Source organism: Diadema setosum, chromosome 12, assembly GCF_964275005.1.
Source record: "Diadema setosum chromosome 12, eeDiaSeto1, whole genome shotgun sequence".
Classification (NCBI taxonomy): Eukaryota; Metazoa; Echinodermata; class Echinoidea; order Diadematoida; family Diadematidae; genus Diadema; species Diadema setosum.
The window spans coordinates 12,856,305-12,872,407 of NC_092696.1; the positions used below are offsets into that span (position 1 = coordinate 12,856,305).

Sequence of the window (16,103 nt, forward strand, 5' to 3'; positions counted from 1 at the left end):
TCAATTTATGACCTTCAATATCATGAGAAATGCCTATTCCTCTCCATAAAGACCTGTATTAAAGTACGTAATAATAATTGATAATTATGGACATTAAAAAATTTGTATTCTAGCCTGTGAAACGCACATTAAAAGGACTGAGAGTCTTCTTTTTGTTCTGTACCTAATGAAAACTTTCAAAATTATTTCAATTGTTATGTATTTTCTTGTTTTTGGAATTTCTTATGTATTTCTTTGTTTTTATTTTCTGCAGCATAACCATGTTTTTTTTTTTATTGGAAATTGTCACAACCCACTTTTCTACCATAACTAGAATAGAGTAAACCAATCAAAGTGATAGATAGTAAAAATGGTCAAGTTTTTATGAGTTTCACCACAAAAAGCACTGTTTTCCATAGGAAATGCACACAAAATCACAAAATATTACCATCCCCATTTTTGATTGAAATTGAGGGTCATTGTCAGAACAGAGTAATTAATTGTAACATATCTCGCAAACACGTATAGATTAATTCCAGTATATAACATTTACATCATAAAAAGCTTCTGTGTTTGTGGAAGAATAACAAGTATATCCTGCCATAAAACACCTGTTGTGTGTGTAATTTGTAGTTAACAAATTTACAGCTACAATTTTGTATTTTTAGAGGCACTTCAAGGTCAAAGATATAACATTCATGATCAAGTTGACACTAAATCTGGAAGATGAGCAGAAATAGTTTAGCACCCTAATATGGTAGAATGTCAGCTTTCATAATTCTTGAAATATTGCTCTGTGAAAAGTCTTTCAAAACACATTTACATGCAGTGCAATGAGGAAAATGGAGCGATTTATTGTTTTTTATCAAATTTTGGATTAAATTTCAAGGTCATTATTATGTAATAAAAGTTTTTTGTGGTATATATTACTAAAATATGTATAACAGACTATCCCTACTGCAAATATCACAGGGCTAGTGCTTTTCATTTTGAAAGCGTGGACATTTGAAATGTCCTCTAAACCCAATATGTGATATTACGTGGGAATTTGGCCGTTTACGACCATTTTCGGTGGGGTAAATTTGCCATTGAACATTTCGGGAGCAAAATTTCTTTGGTAACCCAAGATAATATAGGTAAATGTCTATCAATATACAAAAATTGATGCTATTCCTAGGTGGGACGAAGGGTGATCCGTGACCTTGAATTTGGCACATTTTTCATTTTTGTCAACTTTGAGGGCGCTCTCCGTAAAAACGGTGATCACGAATGCGCCGATTTTTTTCAAAATTACTGAGCAAGTCAAAGCCTTCAACAGCATAATATTTTAGAACCTAAGGTGATGAAATGTGGAAGATATTAGCTTCTAAATATGCATTAAAATTTTCAAAATTAACATTTAACACCATTTTCAATGACCTCGTGCACGTTAACGAAAAATCAATTTCGCGTCACAGTCAGTTTTTCTTGCAAAGACTATAAAGTTCTCTCAATTTCCAGATAATGAACACTTTTGCATAAATATCCAAGCTAAAACAGTCAATCAAAAATGCCTAATTTTCTTTTAACTAATATTTTGGAATGCGCACCGGTTGCTATGTGAGGCTGTATCTTAGCAACCAATTGACCTTGGGGCAAAATATTTTGGGATTTTCCGTCAGACACTTTGGGGAACATTTGGTGCGATTTTTAAGAAAATCGGAGGGGGTCGGGTGACAAGCACTGGATGATTTGACATGGATTGACCCTGTTTATAAATCTGGAAAACAAAACTTTCAGTTCTATTTAGAAATTGTGAGGGTACAAATGTATTATTCCACATATAAACAATTACACTTTGTATGTAACCCATCCACTTGAATATTTAAGGTGTTTCTTGGATGACTGTAAATTTCAGAAATGAATGTAGTTATCAACTTAAATGAATGCGATTCTGAGGGTTTTGCAGCAGAAAGGGAAAAGAAACGTTTAATTTCTCTTCTTTTTTTCTCATAAATGTTTTGGTATTATATGTTAGTTTAGTTCACTACAGCACTTTTTTTGTCGGAGTGAAGAGACTACAATACATGTACAATGTACTGTAGTTTGTGAAGTTCAGTGTTTATTGGGAATGCAGAAGAAGATTTGTGCCTCTGTAAATCACGGGGGGAGGGGAGGGGGAGGGGGTGTACCCTCCTACGTTTTGGGTCTGTTAACCCGTAGAGGATGAGTTCGGAGTATACTCGGGCAGCGGCCTAGATGGGAAAATGTGTGTTGTACTATAGCAAAATCAGCCCGTCCTCCACAGGTAAATTGCAAGAAAAATTGAAAAAGAAGTGAGGGGAGAGAAATGAGTAGCTTTCCAAAGTTTCAGTCCATTAGATTCTTTCTTTTTGACTGCGGGGGCAGGGTTACTAAAGTTGCCATTGACCTCTCCCCATCCCCCTGGTCATTGAGTCAATCAATATTTAAGATTGACTTTAAAACACCAGTTTATGAGTCAACTTCATGTACAACTTTACCGGATAATGCTGATTTTACTTGATCACAAAATGATGTAAAAATCCCTCCTAAATATCCTCTTCTCACCTAAGTTCCAACATGCTGACCGTGTTTATATCGATAAAGTGCATTGCAATGATGTAAACTACCTGCCTTGCAGAAAAGATATAAATGATTTTGTTGAAGAGTTTATGGACTAAACTGAATGCAGTTGAAGTATGATGTAAATAGCCTTTCATTAAATTGATTGATTTTATAATCTGAACCATACATAGAGTATAAGTCGCTTCGCAATAGTGCAGCAGTTGGGGTAATCCCCACTGATGCTATTTTGGGGTACCCTTCCACATTAGTTCATACTGTAGTTATAGCTTGAAGTGTACCGGGTAAGTGTAAGTAAGTACCAGTATTTCTTCTAATTTGACCTCTTTCTCAAAATTTTTTCATCCAGCTCTGTAGGACGTCTGACCAAGGAATCCAGCCACCATGTGTTGCTGTACATTGGAGTGCGTCAAATGCTTTCTCTACTTCCTTGATATTGTGTTCCTGGTAAGTCTCATTCCAGTGCATCGAAAAAGTCTGTATGTGTTTTGTGATTTGCCTTGCTGGGCATTGCAAATGTGCACGTATACATAATGCAACCATGCAAGGTTTTCAAGGATATGGAGCTGTATTATTAACCCGTTGAGGACCGACTGATTTTTCTACAACACGCATTTCCCATAGACACCTGCCTGAGTATACTCGGGACTCATCCTCAACGGGTTAAACAGGTGCACATACAATTGTTCATCATACAATAGGTAACGATTAGTAGCATGAGGTATTAGTTAGGTTCCACTTTTATCTATTTATTTATTTATTTTTTTTTTGGGGGGGGGGGAGGGAGTACAGTACATACCTTTGATATGTGCTTACATGTTATGACAAGACACCTTATCTATTGATTACAAAATTTCACATGTTTAAAGTATTGTACAGCAGAATCATTATGTACAGTGAAGATTGAAGGAAATCAGAAAAAAAGTGTATCCAGAGGATTTTCAAAGGGGTTTAGTTGGTACAGTACCCCCTTTTTCCTTCACTTGGGAGAGTACATACAGTGTAGGATTGGGTTTGCCCATGATAGCTAAGTATATGCCTCATGTAAAAAGTATGCATCTCTTATCAGTGATATGAAATGTTTGTGCACTCAAGAGTGTTTTATTCAGGGAATTGGGTCTATCTACTCTTGAGTCATTCTGTTATAGCCACTCACCATCTCAAAGACTTGATTTGAGGCAGAAAGCAAGAGAAAATTAAATAAAAGAGGGGAATGGGGAAGAATAGTGAGGGAGAGAGAAAAAGAGAGAAGCTGACAAGCTCTGAGAGAGATGGGAGATTTTAGATGACATGGCTTTACAAGAGAAGTGCATTTGTACATGATATGAATTGTTGGAGTTGGTTTGTGTGTTTGTTCTTTTATACTTTGACTTTAAATAAATACATACTGTGAGTCATTCTTAACTCAAAGTCCATTTCTCGATAGGTGTTATTGAAATGTCACCTGTAATTAGCTCGCTTGCAGCTGTTTACCAGGATTGTAGGAGCAAAGTTCGTCACAGACTGGGGGGTCATTAGCATCAAGTCTGATCCAAATATACCATTAAGCATATTAGGCAGACATACTTCTTCGTCTCAAATGGTACGAGTATGTGAGTCACCTTAGAAATATCTGAGGTTGGCAGGTGTTTCCATTTGTGAGAAAAAGATACCATTGGTAACGTGGAACACAAGCAGGCGACACAGAGTGCTGCAGATAGTCATTGTTGCCACTATTTACACAGCTCACTCATAGTGAAATATTGTTGAAAAGAAGCATGCGGTAGCATCATGCTGCGTCAGACACAAACCCACGCACACACACACAGTAGATTTAAGCAGGCCACAGTGACAGAATTAGATTGTAGAGGGCCTACTGGAATTCAAGACCATGGTATAATGGTGAGAGGTGGCAGACCATTTCATTCAATTCACAGTGTAAAGGGGAACAATACAAAGGGGGGGGGGGGGGGAGGGACATAAAAAGAGAGAAAAAAAATCAAGTCTGTGAAGGTGTGTGTACATTAAAACCCTAGTGCACACTTTAAAGAGAAAATACATGAAAAAAGGGGATTTTCATAACTTCACAACAGATTTTCTGATTTTCCTCAAACTTCACTGATGAGTTCTACTTCAGTATTAGATATTTTATACTTCAGTATTAGATATTTTACATTCACTCAATCAACATTATAAATGCATTCTATACTTGGGGCTCATTCTCCTTCAAAATGTTGCTTTTTCTGTCGTTCCAAGAAACAATGAAAAATATCCCAGAGGATTGAAAAAAGTCATGAAAATCTACAATGTGGCAGTAAGGAAAGAAAACTTATCAAAGTGGGAAAGAATCCTACACAATAGCAACATCAACTGCAATTAAAAAGAAGATCCAAAATGAAATAAAAAACATGTCCATGGAAACTTTAGAGTCCCATAAAAGTGTACATTTTTTATTCCTCTCTCGATGAGCGGACATTGAAAACATTTTGTAGAAACGTAGGATTTTAAGGTTACATGTGTCTCTTTCTTCATCAAATATTGGAAAATATTCTGGAAAATACCAAGGAAGCTTTTGTTAAAATCTTTTATAGTGTTATATAGTATATTTAGTATTGTAGATTTTGGACCTAAGAATGAATTTTGCCTTCAAAATGTGTGTGTGTGCATGTGTGTGTGTGTTTGTTCTTTTCTTTGTTTGTCTTACTTTATAACAGTCTATTTTCCAGTCAGTAAATGTTGGCAAACATATTAGATCTGCTAAATGGTTAGTACAAAGTAAGGTTTCTTTTTTGTTTGTTTGTTGAGGATTTATACTGGAAGGGAAAATCATATGGAAGAAATGCAGTTTAGCCGAACTCTCTCAGTTTTGACTGTGGGAGACTCTAGCAAAAAAAACTTATTTCTGACATAAGGACCCCTGTCAATTCTCAGGAATGCCATGTGGGTGGAGAAATGAGAAGGGTGAAAGCAGGTTTGTGATTGAGGTCAAAGGTCATTCCCATTCTATGGTTTCTCTCTCTTTTTTGTTGTTATTTTTTCCACTAGTGGAATAGTGGAAGATGAGTGTCCCTCCCACTGCTTTTGTGATTTTTTTTTTTCATTTGAATTGTCTCCATTCCATACTTTTATTTTCTTTCTCAGAATATTTCACAAATCATTGTATGTGTCAGAATATTATCTCTTGAATGATATTGCATAGTAAGATTCTTGCATAGTTTGTGAATAATGTTCTAAAGTCTGAAGTAGAGCCACAATATCATCCTCCTCCCCCCAAAAAAGAAAGAAAAAGAAATATATATATATATATACCAGGCAGCAGATTTGTGAGCTGTTCATTAGTTTGTATTGACAGGTCTATGAGATAAGAATGGTTTTTATGTCAAAAGATTGGTATTATGAGATTGTTGAGATACACCTGTACCAAATAGGTTAAACTGTGTGCAGTACCAAAGGGTTTTCCACTGTTAGTGATCACACTTTCTTCTAGTCCACATGATTTTACAGTTGATTAGAGTTCTACCATCGCTAAATTCAATCACTGTGATCGGACGCATGCATGATAGTTCATAATTTACACAGAATCTCAATCTCTCTTTCTCTCTCTGACCCTGTATGTCTGTCTATATTCTATCTGTCTGTCTGTCTGTCTGTCTGTCTGTCTCCACAACTCATAAAACCAGCTCTCAGGAGTGGGGCTCTTTATCACCGGTATCCATGTCTTGGTGGGGGTGACCTCAGGGGCGTATGCCTCCCTCCTGCCTGGGATCTCCTACATGCACGCAGCGTACATTCTCATCATCCTGGGCGTCTTCATCATCGTCGTCTCCATCGTCGGCTGCATCGCCGCCATCCGGGAGAGCGTGTGTTGCCTCCTCGTCGTAAGTTCTCTCTGCGCCATTGATCCTACCCTCTACTATGGCTACTTCTGCCAATATGGGCAAACAGTGGCATTACCATTTCCATATATCTCTCGAATATTTTTAGGCCGTGACCTCTCACACAAAAGCTCAACTACATATTTATTTTGTAAATGACATTGAAGAACACATGTAAAGTCGATTAAAGATAGTGTAGTGTTGGTGGGGATGAGGATTGGACTATTAACTTTTTGCAAAGATTGAAACCACTTATAAAAAAATGTTACAGAGGATATGATTCCATGAGGAATTCAAAGTTTATTTGATGAAAATCAGTTCTGAAATGGCTGAGATATCCAAAACAGAGTGATCCTAATAAAAGATGGGACCCACCTTTTGTTAGGATTGCTTTGTTTTACTTTGTCTTTGGATATCTTAGCCATTTGAAAACTGATTTTCATCAAATAAACTTTGACTTCCTCTTCGAATGATATAGTCTGTAACATTTTTTATGAGTGGTTTCGATTTTCGCAAAAAGTTAAGAGTTCAATCCTCATTTCCCCTACACACTACACTTTATCTTTTAATTGACTTTACATGTGTTCTTCAACGTCATTTAGTCGAGCTTTTGTGTGAGAGAACACAAGCTAAAAATATTCAAGAGATATATGGAAAGTGGAATGCTACTGTTTGCCCACATTAATTAGCAGAAGTAGCCCTACTCTGTATACCATGGACGATGAATGATTGTGGTAGAGCGCATAGTCCATTTGGAAGGCATTTCGGCATTAGAATATATGTGACCCGCTACAACAAAAGGATCCTAAAGTTGCTGACGGGCGAGCCAAGCATGGTGAGGAAAAATGCAATTTTCAGGACTTTCCTTTGATCATTTAGCTTCGAAATTTCGGCAGATAATAGAAGATACATTAGACTACAAAATTATGTAAAAACAGAAATCCGAACCTTTTGACAGATTTTGGTGATCTGGCTTCAAACTTGATTTTCTCGGCTCACCCGTCAGCGACTTTAGGATCCTTTTGTTGTAGCGGGTCACATATGCCCCAGAAATACCCTCACGTATATGTAGATTTTTTTTGTTTGTTTAGGACATCCTGCAGCCAAGTAGTTATTGTGCAACTGAAAACGAATTTCTCTGACTTTTTCAAGTGAGCCCAGATGAAAGTGAACTCCTTTTAAAGCCCCATGGGACTGGAATGATACGTATGTATGTGTCATGGCATATTGAAAACTTCCTGTACAGATGCAGTCTATACCAAGTAGACTATTTCTAGGACAGTGACTCTCCTAAACACTTTGGTCTGCTGACTAGTGAGCCAAACTTGAATTTGGTCAACTTGTGCGCAAGTGTGAGTCACTTTATTTCCTTAATTAACATGTATCATGCCTCATTTTTGGTACAGTATGAATATTGATGGAATATTGCTGTTGTTGGCTGCTGCATTAGCAAGGATCAGCTGTGATACCATACTTACAAGTACATCGTGCTGTAAAATGTATCTATTTTTCCCGCTGTTCATTAGTTCTACTTCATGGTGGTGATCGTGATCTGTCTGGAGGTCTCCGCCATCATCATCGCATTCGCCGGTCTCCATCTCCATGACGACATGGCGGACTATGTTCGGGCGAGCATGAAACGAGGTCTCTACCTCTACACGGACCCTGATCACACGGAGATGAAAACGGCCTGGGACAGCCTGCAAGAAGATGTAAAGAGCACAGACTTGTTTTTATCCCTCTACGTTTAATAGGCCCATTCACAAACACTGAAAAAGCACAAGTCAAATCTCAATTCAAATTGTTTTTTTTTCTCCACTCTGGTTCTGCAAAACTGAGTGGTAGTTTGTCGCAGAAAATTAACACCATTTTTGTGTCACAGTGAATATGCACAGAATTTGCAAATTTCACCTCCGTGACATTTCTACGATTGCGATTATTGTTTTTTCCATAGTTTTCACATCTTTTCTTCCATAGTTTAGCAACTACAACCCCTTTTTCCCTTAAAAGTCACCACTGCTAGGCTATCACAACAGTACTATAATTCAATGTCATAGATACAACTTAGTCCTTTTATTTCATTAAAGTTTAAAGAAAATTATCAAAGTGAAAAGTTTTATACTGGATATTGGGAGGCTTGTGAAATTATGACATTGTCTCAGACTATAATTTGCATACTTGTAAATCCAGAAACTTTTGCATGCATGAATCTTTCGCAAATTTTGCAAGATGGAGCAAAGATTCGCAAAAGTAAAATGCATGTAAAAAAAATTGTAGTCTACACATTGCTTTGCATGCCAGTGGCAATTTTTGAAAGTTTCATGCCACGAAAAAAGCCGACGGCTCCATTTCGCAAATGTTCCATGCCGCAAATGTTTCTAGTTTTACAGTATGCGATTGTGATTGATAGAGCTGTGAATGGTGAAACTTTAAAAACCCATAACTTTTCCTTTCCTTTGTGTCCTATTCTGAAAGATTTCTGCCATCCTGTTTGTCCATTTTTACTCCATTCTGAAAAGTTGACATTGTACATGATGTGTTGAGTGTAGAATTGCACTTTGTGTGTGGGAATGCACACAAGAAATTACAGCAATATTCCATGCATTTTTCTGACAAAGATCCATTTTTTGCATGCCATGCTGAATTGTGTTAGGGCTATAGTAATGTGAGTGTTGTTCAATGGAATACCAAGGTCAATGACCTTTTGTGATTCATTTTTTGTTGTTGTCCTGCAGGCTCAGTGCTGTGGTGTGTCTTCACCCCAAGACTGGGAGATCACAGGGGGATTCCCCCCAGGGACAGTCCCAAATTCCTGCTGCAGTGGTCCAGAGGGAACCTGTATCACCCATTACGAAGAGGTATGTGTGTGTGTGTGGGGGGGGGGGGGGGGGGGGGAGTGTTGAAGGGGCGAGGGAGAGCCATTGAGGGTCATTAGCATTCAACATGTAACAGGCATTTGCCCCTGTCTGTATTGCAATGTGTGTGTAATTGTATGTGTAAGTGTGTTTGTATTCAAAAGTGTTTATACAGTCAACATTGCTAAGTCGACCTTGCATTTATCAATAGTCGAATAATCACCTAGGTCGAAGGTATTTTCAAGTCTTCTTCTCTTTGTATACTATTTTAATCCCTCATACATGTAGGTCATATTTTCTCCTAAGTGGAAGCTATTTTTTCAGTCCACATAGATTCAACTTCGGCAAGGTTGACTGTATGTGGGTGTTTGTTTTTGTTTTTGTTTTTGTTTTTGTTTTTGTTTTTTTTTTTGGGGGGGGGGGAGGGGCTGGTGGGCTGAAGTGGAGGGGGTGTCAAAGGTAAACATTTTTATCCTTGGGGAGTATTTCTGAGTCCTTACAAGGCATTGTAATCATACAGCAAGCTGTGATATCATCAATGCGCTCAGAGCATTATTTTTCTATCCATGGCAGTTGGGAGAAAAGTCCATTTCGTCATTTGACAGAAGTCATTTGACAGAAGCCTTTTAGAGTGCCTGAATGTATCATTCTGTGATGTCAAAATCTGATGAGTTGGTATGGATGACATTCATTTCATGTCAATGGATGCATATTGCTATTCTTCGGAATATGACCCTGCATTCACCCTGAATGCATATTTGTGTGTGTCATTATAATTATTTTATGATGTGGTGATATTATTTCATTTTTGTATGTGATGTTTATTTTACTTTTTAAAGCAAGCCACAACAGCTACTGAGAAAAACATTGTTCTTATTGATGAACCTAATATTTCAGCGCAATACACGATACAACCATGCATTTTGAGTAGTCCTTTGTTTGACCTTGATTAATGATAGGCTTTTGTTGACCTTTCTTGTGACCTTTAGGGCTGTGAGGACATCATCATGGCTGAGCTGAGAGACTGGCTGGTCCTGATTGGAGTGGTCTGTCTCATCTTTGTCATCATCCAGGTAATCCTATCACCTTCCAGCATCGTCATCATCACCATCATCCTCATCATCATCATCATCATCATCACATCATCACATCATCATCATCATCATCATCATCATCAATATGATCATGATCATGATCATCAACATCAACATCAACGTTTCCTGAAGTGTTTGATTTAATCTAGTTACCACGGCAATGATTATTTCCCTGATACATCCTGTACAAAGATGATTTCATCCAGTTACCATGGCAGCGGTTATTGCCCTGATATGTCCTGTACAGAAAGTCCCTCCAGTAAAAGTGAATAGGTGGTGTGATGACGACCAGTTGATGAAAATGATGATTCTAGATCCCAAGATTCCCTCACTTGTCATGAGTAATTGTCTTTACTTGAAGGGGTCTCAATCGCCCCTTATCAATGAGTATATCTTGTTCATTACTTTTAACAGTTAAGCAGTTTTACAGTTAGTGCACAAATGTGTTTCACAATTTTCTCTTGAAGCTGCTCATAGAAAATTGATCCAACAGCATTATGAAATTAGGCGAGTCTTGAAGCTTACTGCTGGAACAGAATGAATATGTACGAAATTTTTTCTTTTGTAATCTTTTTTGGTATCCTTATAGTCATCAAGCATGAAGCACCAAGCAAGAATATTCTATTCCTCATTCTCCTTTGTTTTTTCACAGAGGCGACACATTGTGGTCAGCAGTGATAGCTGTGCATGGAATACGGTGGTGTTTTACAAAGTGTGCACATTTTCTGATATCTAGTGTAATATTTGAAATTGACATGTAGCATTTGTGAATGATATGAGGGAATATTGAGTGACTTCTTATTCTTACACAATGTTTTTGTCTCATCTTCTCTTTTTCTCTTCGTATTCATCTGTATATCTCTCCCTTTCTTTTTGTCTATCCTTTTCTCTGTCAACCGTACTATTCTACCTCTTGCTGTCTGTATGTCTCTGTTTTCCTCTGTCTTATCTATTTTTCTATCTCTTTCTGTCTTCCTCTGTCTCTCTGTCTGTCCCTCTATCTTTCATTTTCTTTGTATCTCTCTCGTTCTATATTCTACTGTCTATCTATCTCTCCCTACCTCTCCTTTTTCTGTCCGTATCTCTCTCTTTCTCTATTCCTCTGTCTTTTTCTCTCATTTTGTTTTCACTGCTTGTCTCTCTCCTTCCTTCATTCTCTCACTCCTCTTTCTGCTATCTTTTCTCTTCTGACCCCCAGGTCCTGCTCATCTGGTTCATCCTCATCCTCTTCTTCAAGTTGCATCGGGGGAGCAAGAGATACTGCTGCGGCTGCTTCGGGGTCTACTCCTACGTCAAGGAGGTGGACTAGACCAGACGGAGGCTTGTGATTGGTCGTTTGGGGGGGGGGAATATAGTAGGGGATTTAGGGATGGGACTGGGGAGGGAGGCTGGGTGGATGGAGGGATGAGGCGTGGGTCTAATGGGGGGGGGGGGGATGGTATGCCACTGGGTCACTCTGTTACCCCTCTGTACTCTTCAAGTGAGGAGGGGAAAGGGAATGGAGCTATAGGGGATGGGATCAAGAAATTTTCATGTCTTCTGATATGGGCATTACTTTTTTGATGGATGAATGCAAGATACAGTACAAAATGACATTGTCATGTGTGTATGTCCATCATAAGCACTTCTCTGTATGGTCGTTATGTGTCCAGAATCCTTTGCAATGTGGTCAATGTAGCTCAGTGCTAGTCTGCATCTTAGCTCAGTGCTAGTCTGCATCTTAGCTCAGTGCTAGACTGCATCTGGTTGAGTGAAGCAGTCACAAGGGAATCACATCAGATATAATGTGCTCTTTGGCACAAGACAGTGAGCAACAGAGTGTGCTCTGCGACCAGCAAATGGAAGAGATGTGAGGTCTATCTCCACAAGATCTCTCCCTTTTGTTTTGCGCTTGCACCAACTGATGTTCTGCACTCTTATACATTTCAAGAAGTTGAGTGTAAGTATGTGCCATCAAGCTGCCTGTGTCTTAAACCCATATGAGAATACTGTAAAACCAGAAATATTTGCAGTAAGAAACTTTTGCTAATTGGTGCCAACAGCCTGTATCGCGGCATGAAGCTTTCTCAAATTGCCACATCCATTGAATGCTTTGTGTAGACAAAACCTTTCGCGTGCATTTTACTTAAATTGCCAATCTTGGCTCCTCGCGAAATTCGTGAAAGTTTAATGCAGTGTTTCAAAACTGGTTTAACAGTATATGGGTACTTTTCACTGCACTAGGGCAGCTGTAAGGAGGAAAGACAGTATGAGCTGAATAAGGGCAGGTAGAAGGATGCACTGTGACCTTTGGGTCAGGTCTGTGCCCTCAAACAACCCGCTCCCTTCATCGTCTCTGAGCACCTTTTGCAGCATTGACATGGCTCAGGGGAATGATAGTATGAAAGGGGGGAGGGGGGAAGGGGCAAAGGGGGATAGGGGGTGGGGGATGGGGGATGGGGTGGGGGAGCAAAGAGTGACAAGGGATTTGGTTGAGGGACTTTCCCCTTACATGGATGTGGAGAATGGTGATAAGTGAGGCTAGAGAGATGTTATACCCTGTGAATGACCTCCGAATCGTGATACCCATTCCTTCATCCCTGTGAGATTTCAGTGTAAGAGATGGGACGGGCATGGCGCTAGGGATGGGTTTTGTGGAAGGAGGGTGTGGGAAATTGTATGATGAAAGTATAAGTGGGAAAATTATTTTGCAAAAAGCAGTGGTTTTAGAATTGAAAAATAAAATAGATGCTTCCAAGTGTTTCTGGGTAATGGAAAAGAAAGTTTGGCTTTTTGACTCTTTGTTTAAAGACTTTTCTAGCTATAAACTTCTCATGTTCAAAATGGGCATGCTTTCTTACCTCTCTGAATTTACGATGAGTGATTGAGTGATGAGTGATGAGTGATTGTCCTTGCAAAAGTTTTGGGTAACTGGTACAGTGACTGTGGTCATAGACCCTAGCCTTAACTTTTGTGCTATAGTTATAAGAATCTATTGGCAGTTTAGTTGTCCTGAGTACATGTAGACAAACTGAAAAATACGTGTTTAACCACAGTGAGCAGAAAATAATGACCAACGGCTGTGTGGTATTGGTACTGTAGCTAACTGGTATTGGTACTGTAGCTAATTATGTACCTCACTGAACTATTGCATCAAATTATGATATGCAAGTAAATTTCACTGGAATTGGCCAAAATGCACAAAGAATGGTTGCATTAATGTTTGCACTTTAAAGGGTGTGTAAAGTTCTGGTTGAGGTGAGGATTTAGCTTTTAACGTTTTGCGAGATATTCAGAAACCACTCTATGAGATGTCAAAGAGCATGCAGTTCTAAGGGGTATCAAAAGTTTATTCGATGAAAATCGGTTTTGAAATGGCTGAGATATCCAAAAACAAGGTGAAACAAAGAGATCCTAATAAAGTTGTGGCATGTCGCCTTTTATTATTAGCACTTTTTGGGATATCTCGGCCATTTGAAAACCTATTTTCATCAAATAAACGTTGAATCCTTCTTAAAATTACATGCTCTTTCATATTTCATAAGAGGCTTTTCATTATCTCACTTAGGAATGTTCAAAACATGAATCCCCACCTCAACCAGTACTGTACAGTCCCTTTAACAGTATGATATGTTTGCCATGAAATAGAATATGTATGTGCAACCTGAACTTTGTATCAGCATATACCTGTAGTTATGATGATAATATGAATTGTATTATTTATTTTGTAAAACTTAGTACTGATAACTGTTGTAACTAAGACATAATTATACTGTATACCTTAATTCTACAAATCTTCCACAACTGATGTATGAAGTAAGCAGCTAAACAGTGATAGAAGTCAATTCCAGGTTTAATGGTTCTGCAAATAGATTTGGCCTGGGTTTTGATGACAGTATGTGCATCCTATGTTAACCCTTGCTGTCCTGCATTCTTGACTTTGTAAGTCTACTGGAGGGCTTCCTTTGGCAATTGGCTTCACATTGTGTCTTACTGTTTGCTGGCCATAAATGGGATTTATCCACTTCTCTTATCCCTTTGGTCTCACCATGGGCTTCCTTTTGGACTTGGGCATTGTTCCATTGGAGTGGGCTGTCCTAAGTTTTAGGGGAATGAATATGAATCGAAAGCTGATGGGGAAAAAGAAGTTTGGCAATCTATTTTGGAGTGTCTTGGCATATAAAAGGCTAATTGTAAGTTGATGAATTTGATAAGTTTACTAAATATCAATATTTGATATAAAAAGTAGAGATTGTTGTCTCAAGAGTGCTTCCACACCCTCTTCCAAAAATCATATGTTAAGAAATGTTGCATAGATATTAGAAAATAATGTTTATTTGTTTATACATGTCTTCCATAACAATCTAAAATTTGTTTTGAACTGAACTCTTTCAGTCACGTTGACATAGTTTTGGTAATCAATGTCTATAGGATTTTTGCAGTTGGTGCTCAACGGGTTAAACACTTTGAGCAATAATTTTAAACAGTGAGAGACAACAGCAGAAAGGACATTCAAATCATATACCTGATAATCGTGGAGGGTATGCAAAAGGACATTAGATTGATCATGATTGAATGGTGATTATATGAGTTATATAAACCACAGTTAGTACACTGGTACAGTGTATTATCATTACTACATGGATGATTTAGACAAGATTGGAACTTGTTGTATGCGAATTAGTAAATCACTACACTGTGTACTCTACGCAAAATTATACTACAAAATTAATATTTATCTATCTATTCCTCGCCATATCATACTGTTTTGAATAATGCTAGTTTTTGTATTCTCAGAAGAAATGTATTATTTTGATAGATTTGAGTTAATCTTAAGAATAGAACTGCCCCCCCCCCCCCCCCACTTCAGTTTCGGGGAAGCTATTTTGGTATTTCAAAGTATTAATTATTATGTTTTGGGGTTTTATTTTTATTTATTCATTTTTTTGTTCCTTGAAACTTCAGTTCTGCAGTACTTCGGATGAAATAATGCATAGAAAGGTGATTTTGCTTCTAGTACTTGTGAAAATAGTGTATTCATATTATTTAAAGTGTGATCTTGCATTTCTTACCTTGTAATATTATGTCTTTCCTCTTTCTATTTTCTAAACCTTGGATTGTATTCTTACACTCAGTGTCTTCCTTGAAAATGTAAACAAAGTTTGTTCAAATACAGCTGCTATGTATATATTGTTTGCTTTGTATAAACTAGCACAACTCTGTCTATATTTGTATACTCTATTGTGATTAGAATCAATACTTTGATATGGGAAATGAACAATGTCTTTTAAAATGTATTCAACCATTTTATCTTATTTTTGAGAGTTTCTGAGTAACATTTTATATCATGAGATGATTTAAAATATTGTTTTAAAAATGAAGTAGGTAGATTGCAAGCTAATGTTGAATGCAGTCAGAGGTCTGTGTATGTGTATCATAACCATGCTTTATTACTCCCAGTGTGACAATGTGTCACTGTGCGGTCTGCACAAAAATCTGCTTTCATGGTATTCGTGTACCACAGTGTAAGAGTAAACTATGCCACCAGGTTACATTGAGAACGTTGATTCAGTTGGAACCACAGAACTGGAGCAATGGATTAGCAAAATATGATTAAACTCTAACATATGCGCAAGATGGTTCTAGCCATGTTAGCAGAGGTGGCACAAAAATGGCATCCTAGTGGGACTCAAAGAAATTACTTGGTCATATGTGACCCTGCATCACAAAACGAACAGAAAGTCGCCAGACATGAAATT

At 37.9% G+C, this 16,103-nt stretch overlaps 1 protein-coding gene across 1 annotated transcript; it reads left to right on the forward strand.

The window, feature by feature from the left end:
* The first annotated feature begins 2,946 nt into the window (after positions 1-2,946).
* On the forward strand, positions 2,947-11,674 carry LOC140236367 (tetraspanin-9-like). The gene is made up of 6 exons (XM_072316323.1): positions 2,947-3,009; positions 6,222-6,419; positions 7,943-8,128; positions 9,152-9,274; positions 10,261-10,344; positions 11,564-11,674. The coding sequence occupies exons 1-6, from the start codon at positions 2,947-2,949 to the stop codon at positions 11,672-11,674; spliced, it is 765 nt and encodes a 254-aa protein (XP_072172424.1).
* Positions 11,675-16,103: the final 4,429 nt, after the last annotated feature.

Bases quoted from the DNA above. Each gene is read 5' to 3' on its own strand.
- LOC140236367 (XM_072316323.1), top strand. From the start codon at position 2,947: ATGTGTTGCTGTACATTGGAGTGCGTCAAATGCTTTCTCTACTTCCTT. The intron at 6,420-7,942 runs GTAAGTTCTCTC...GCTGTTCATTAG, and splicing joins GCGTGTGTTGCCTCCTCGTC to TTCTACTTCATGGTGGTGAT. The intron at 9,275-10,260 runs GTATGTGTGTGT...TGTGACCTTTAG, and splicing joins GTATCACCCATTACGAAGAG to GGCTGTGAGGACATCATCAT.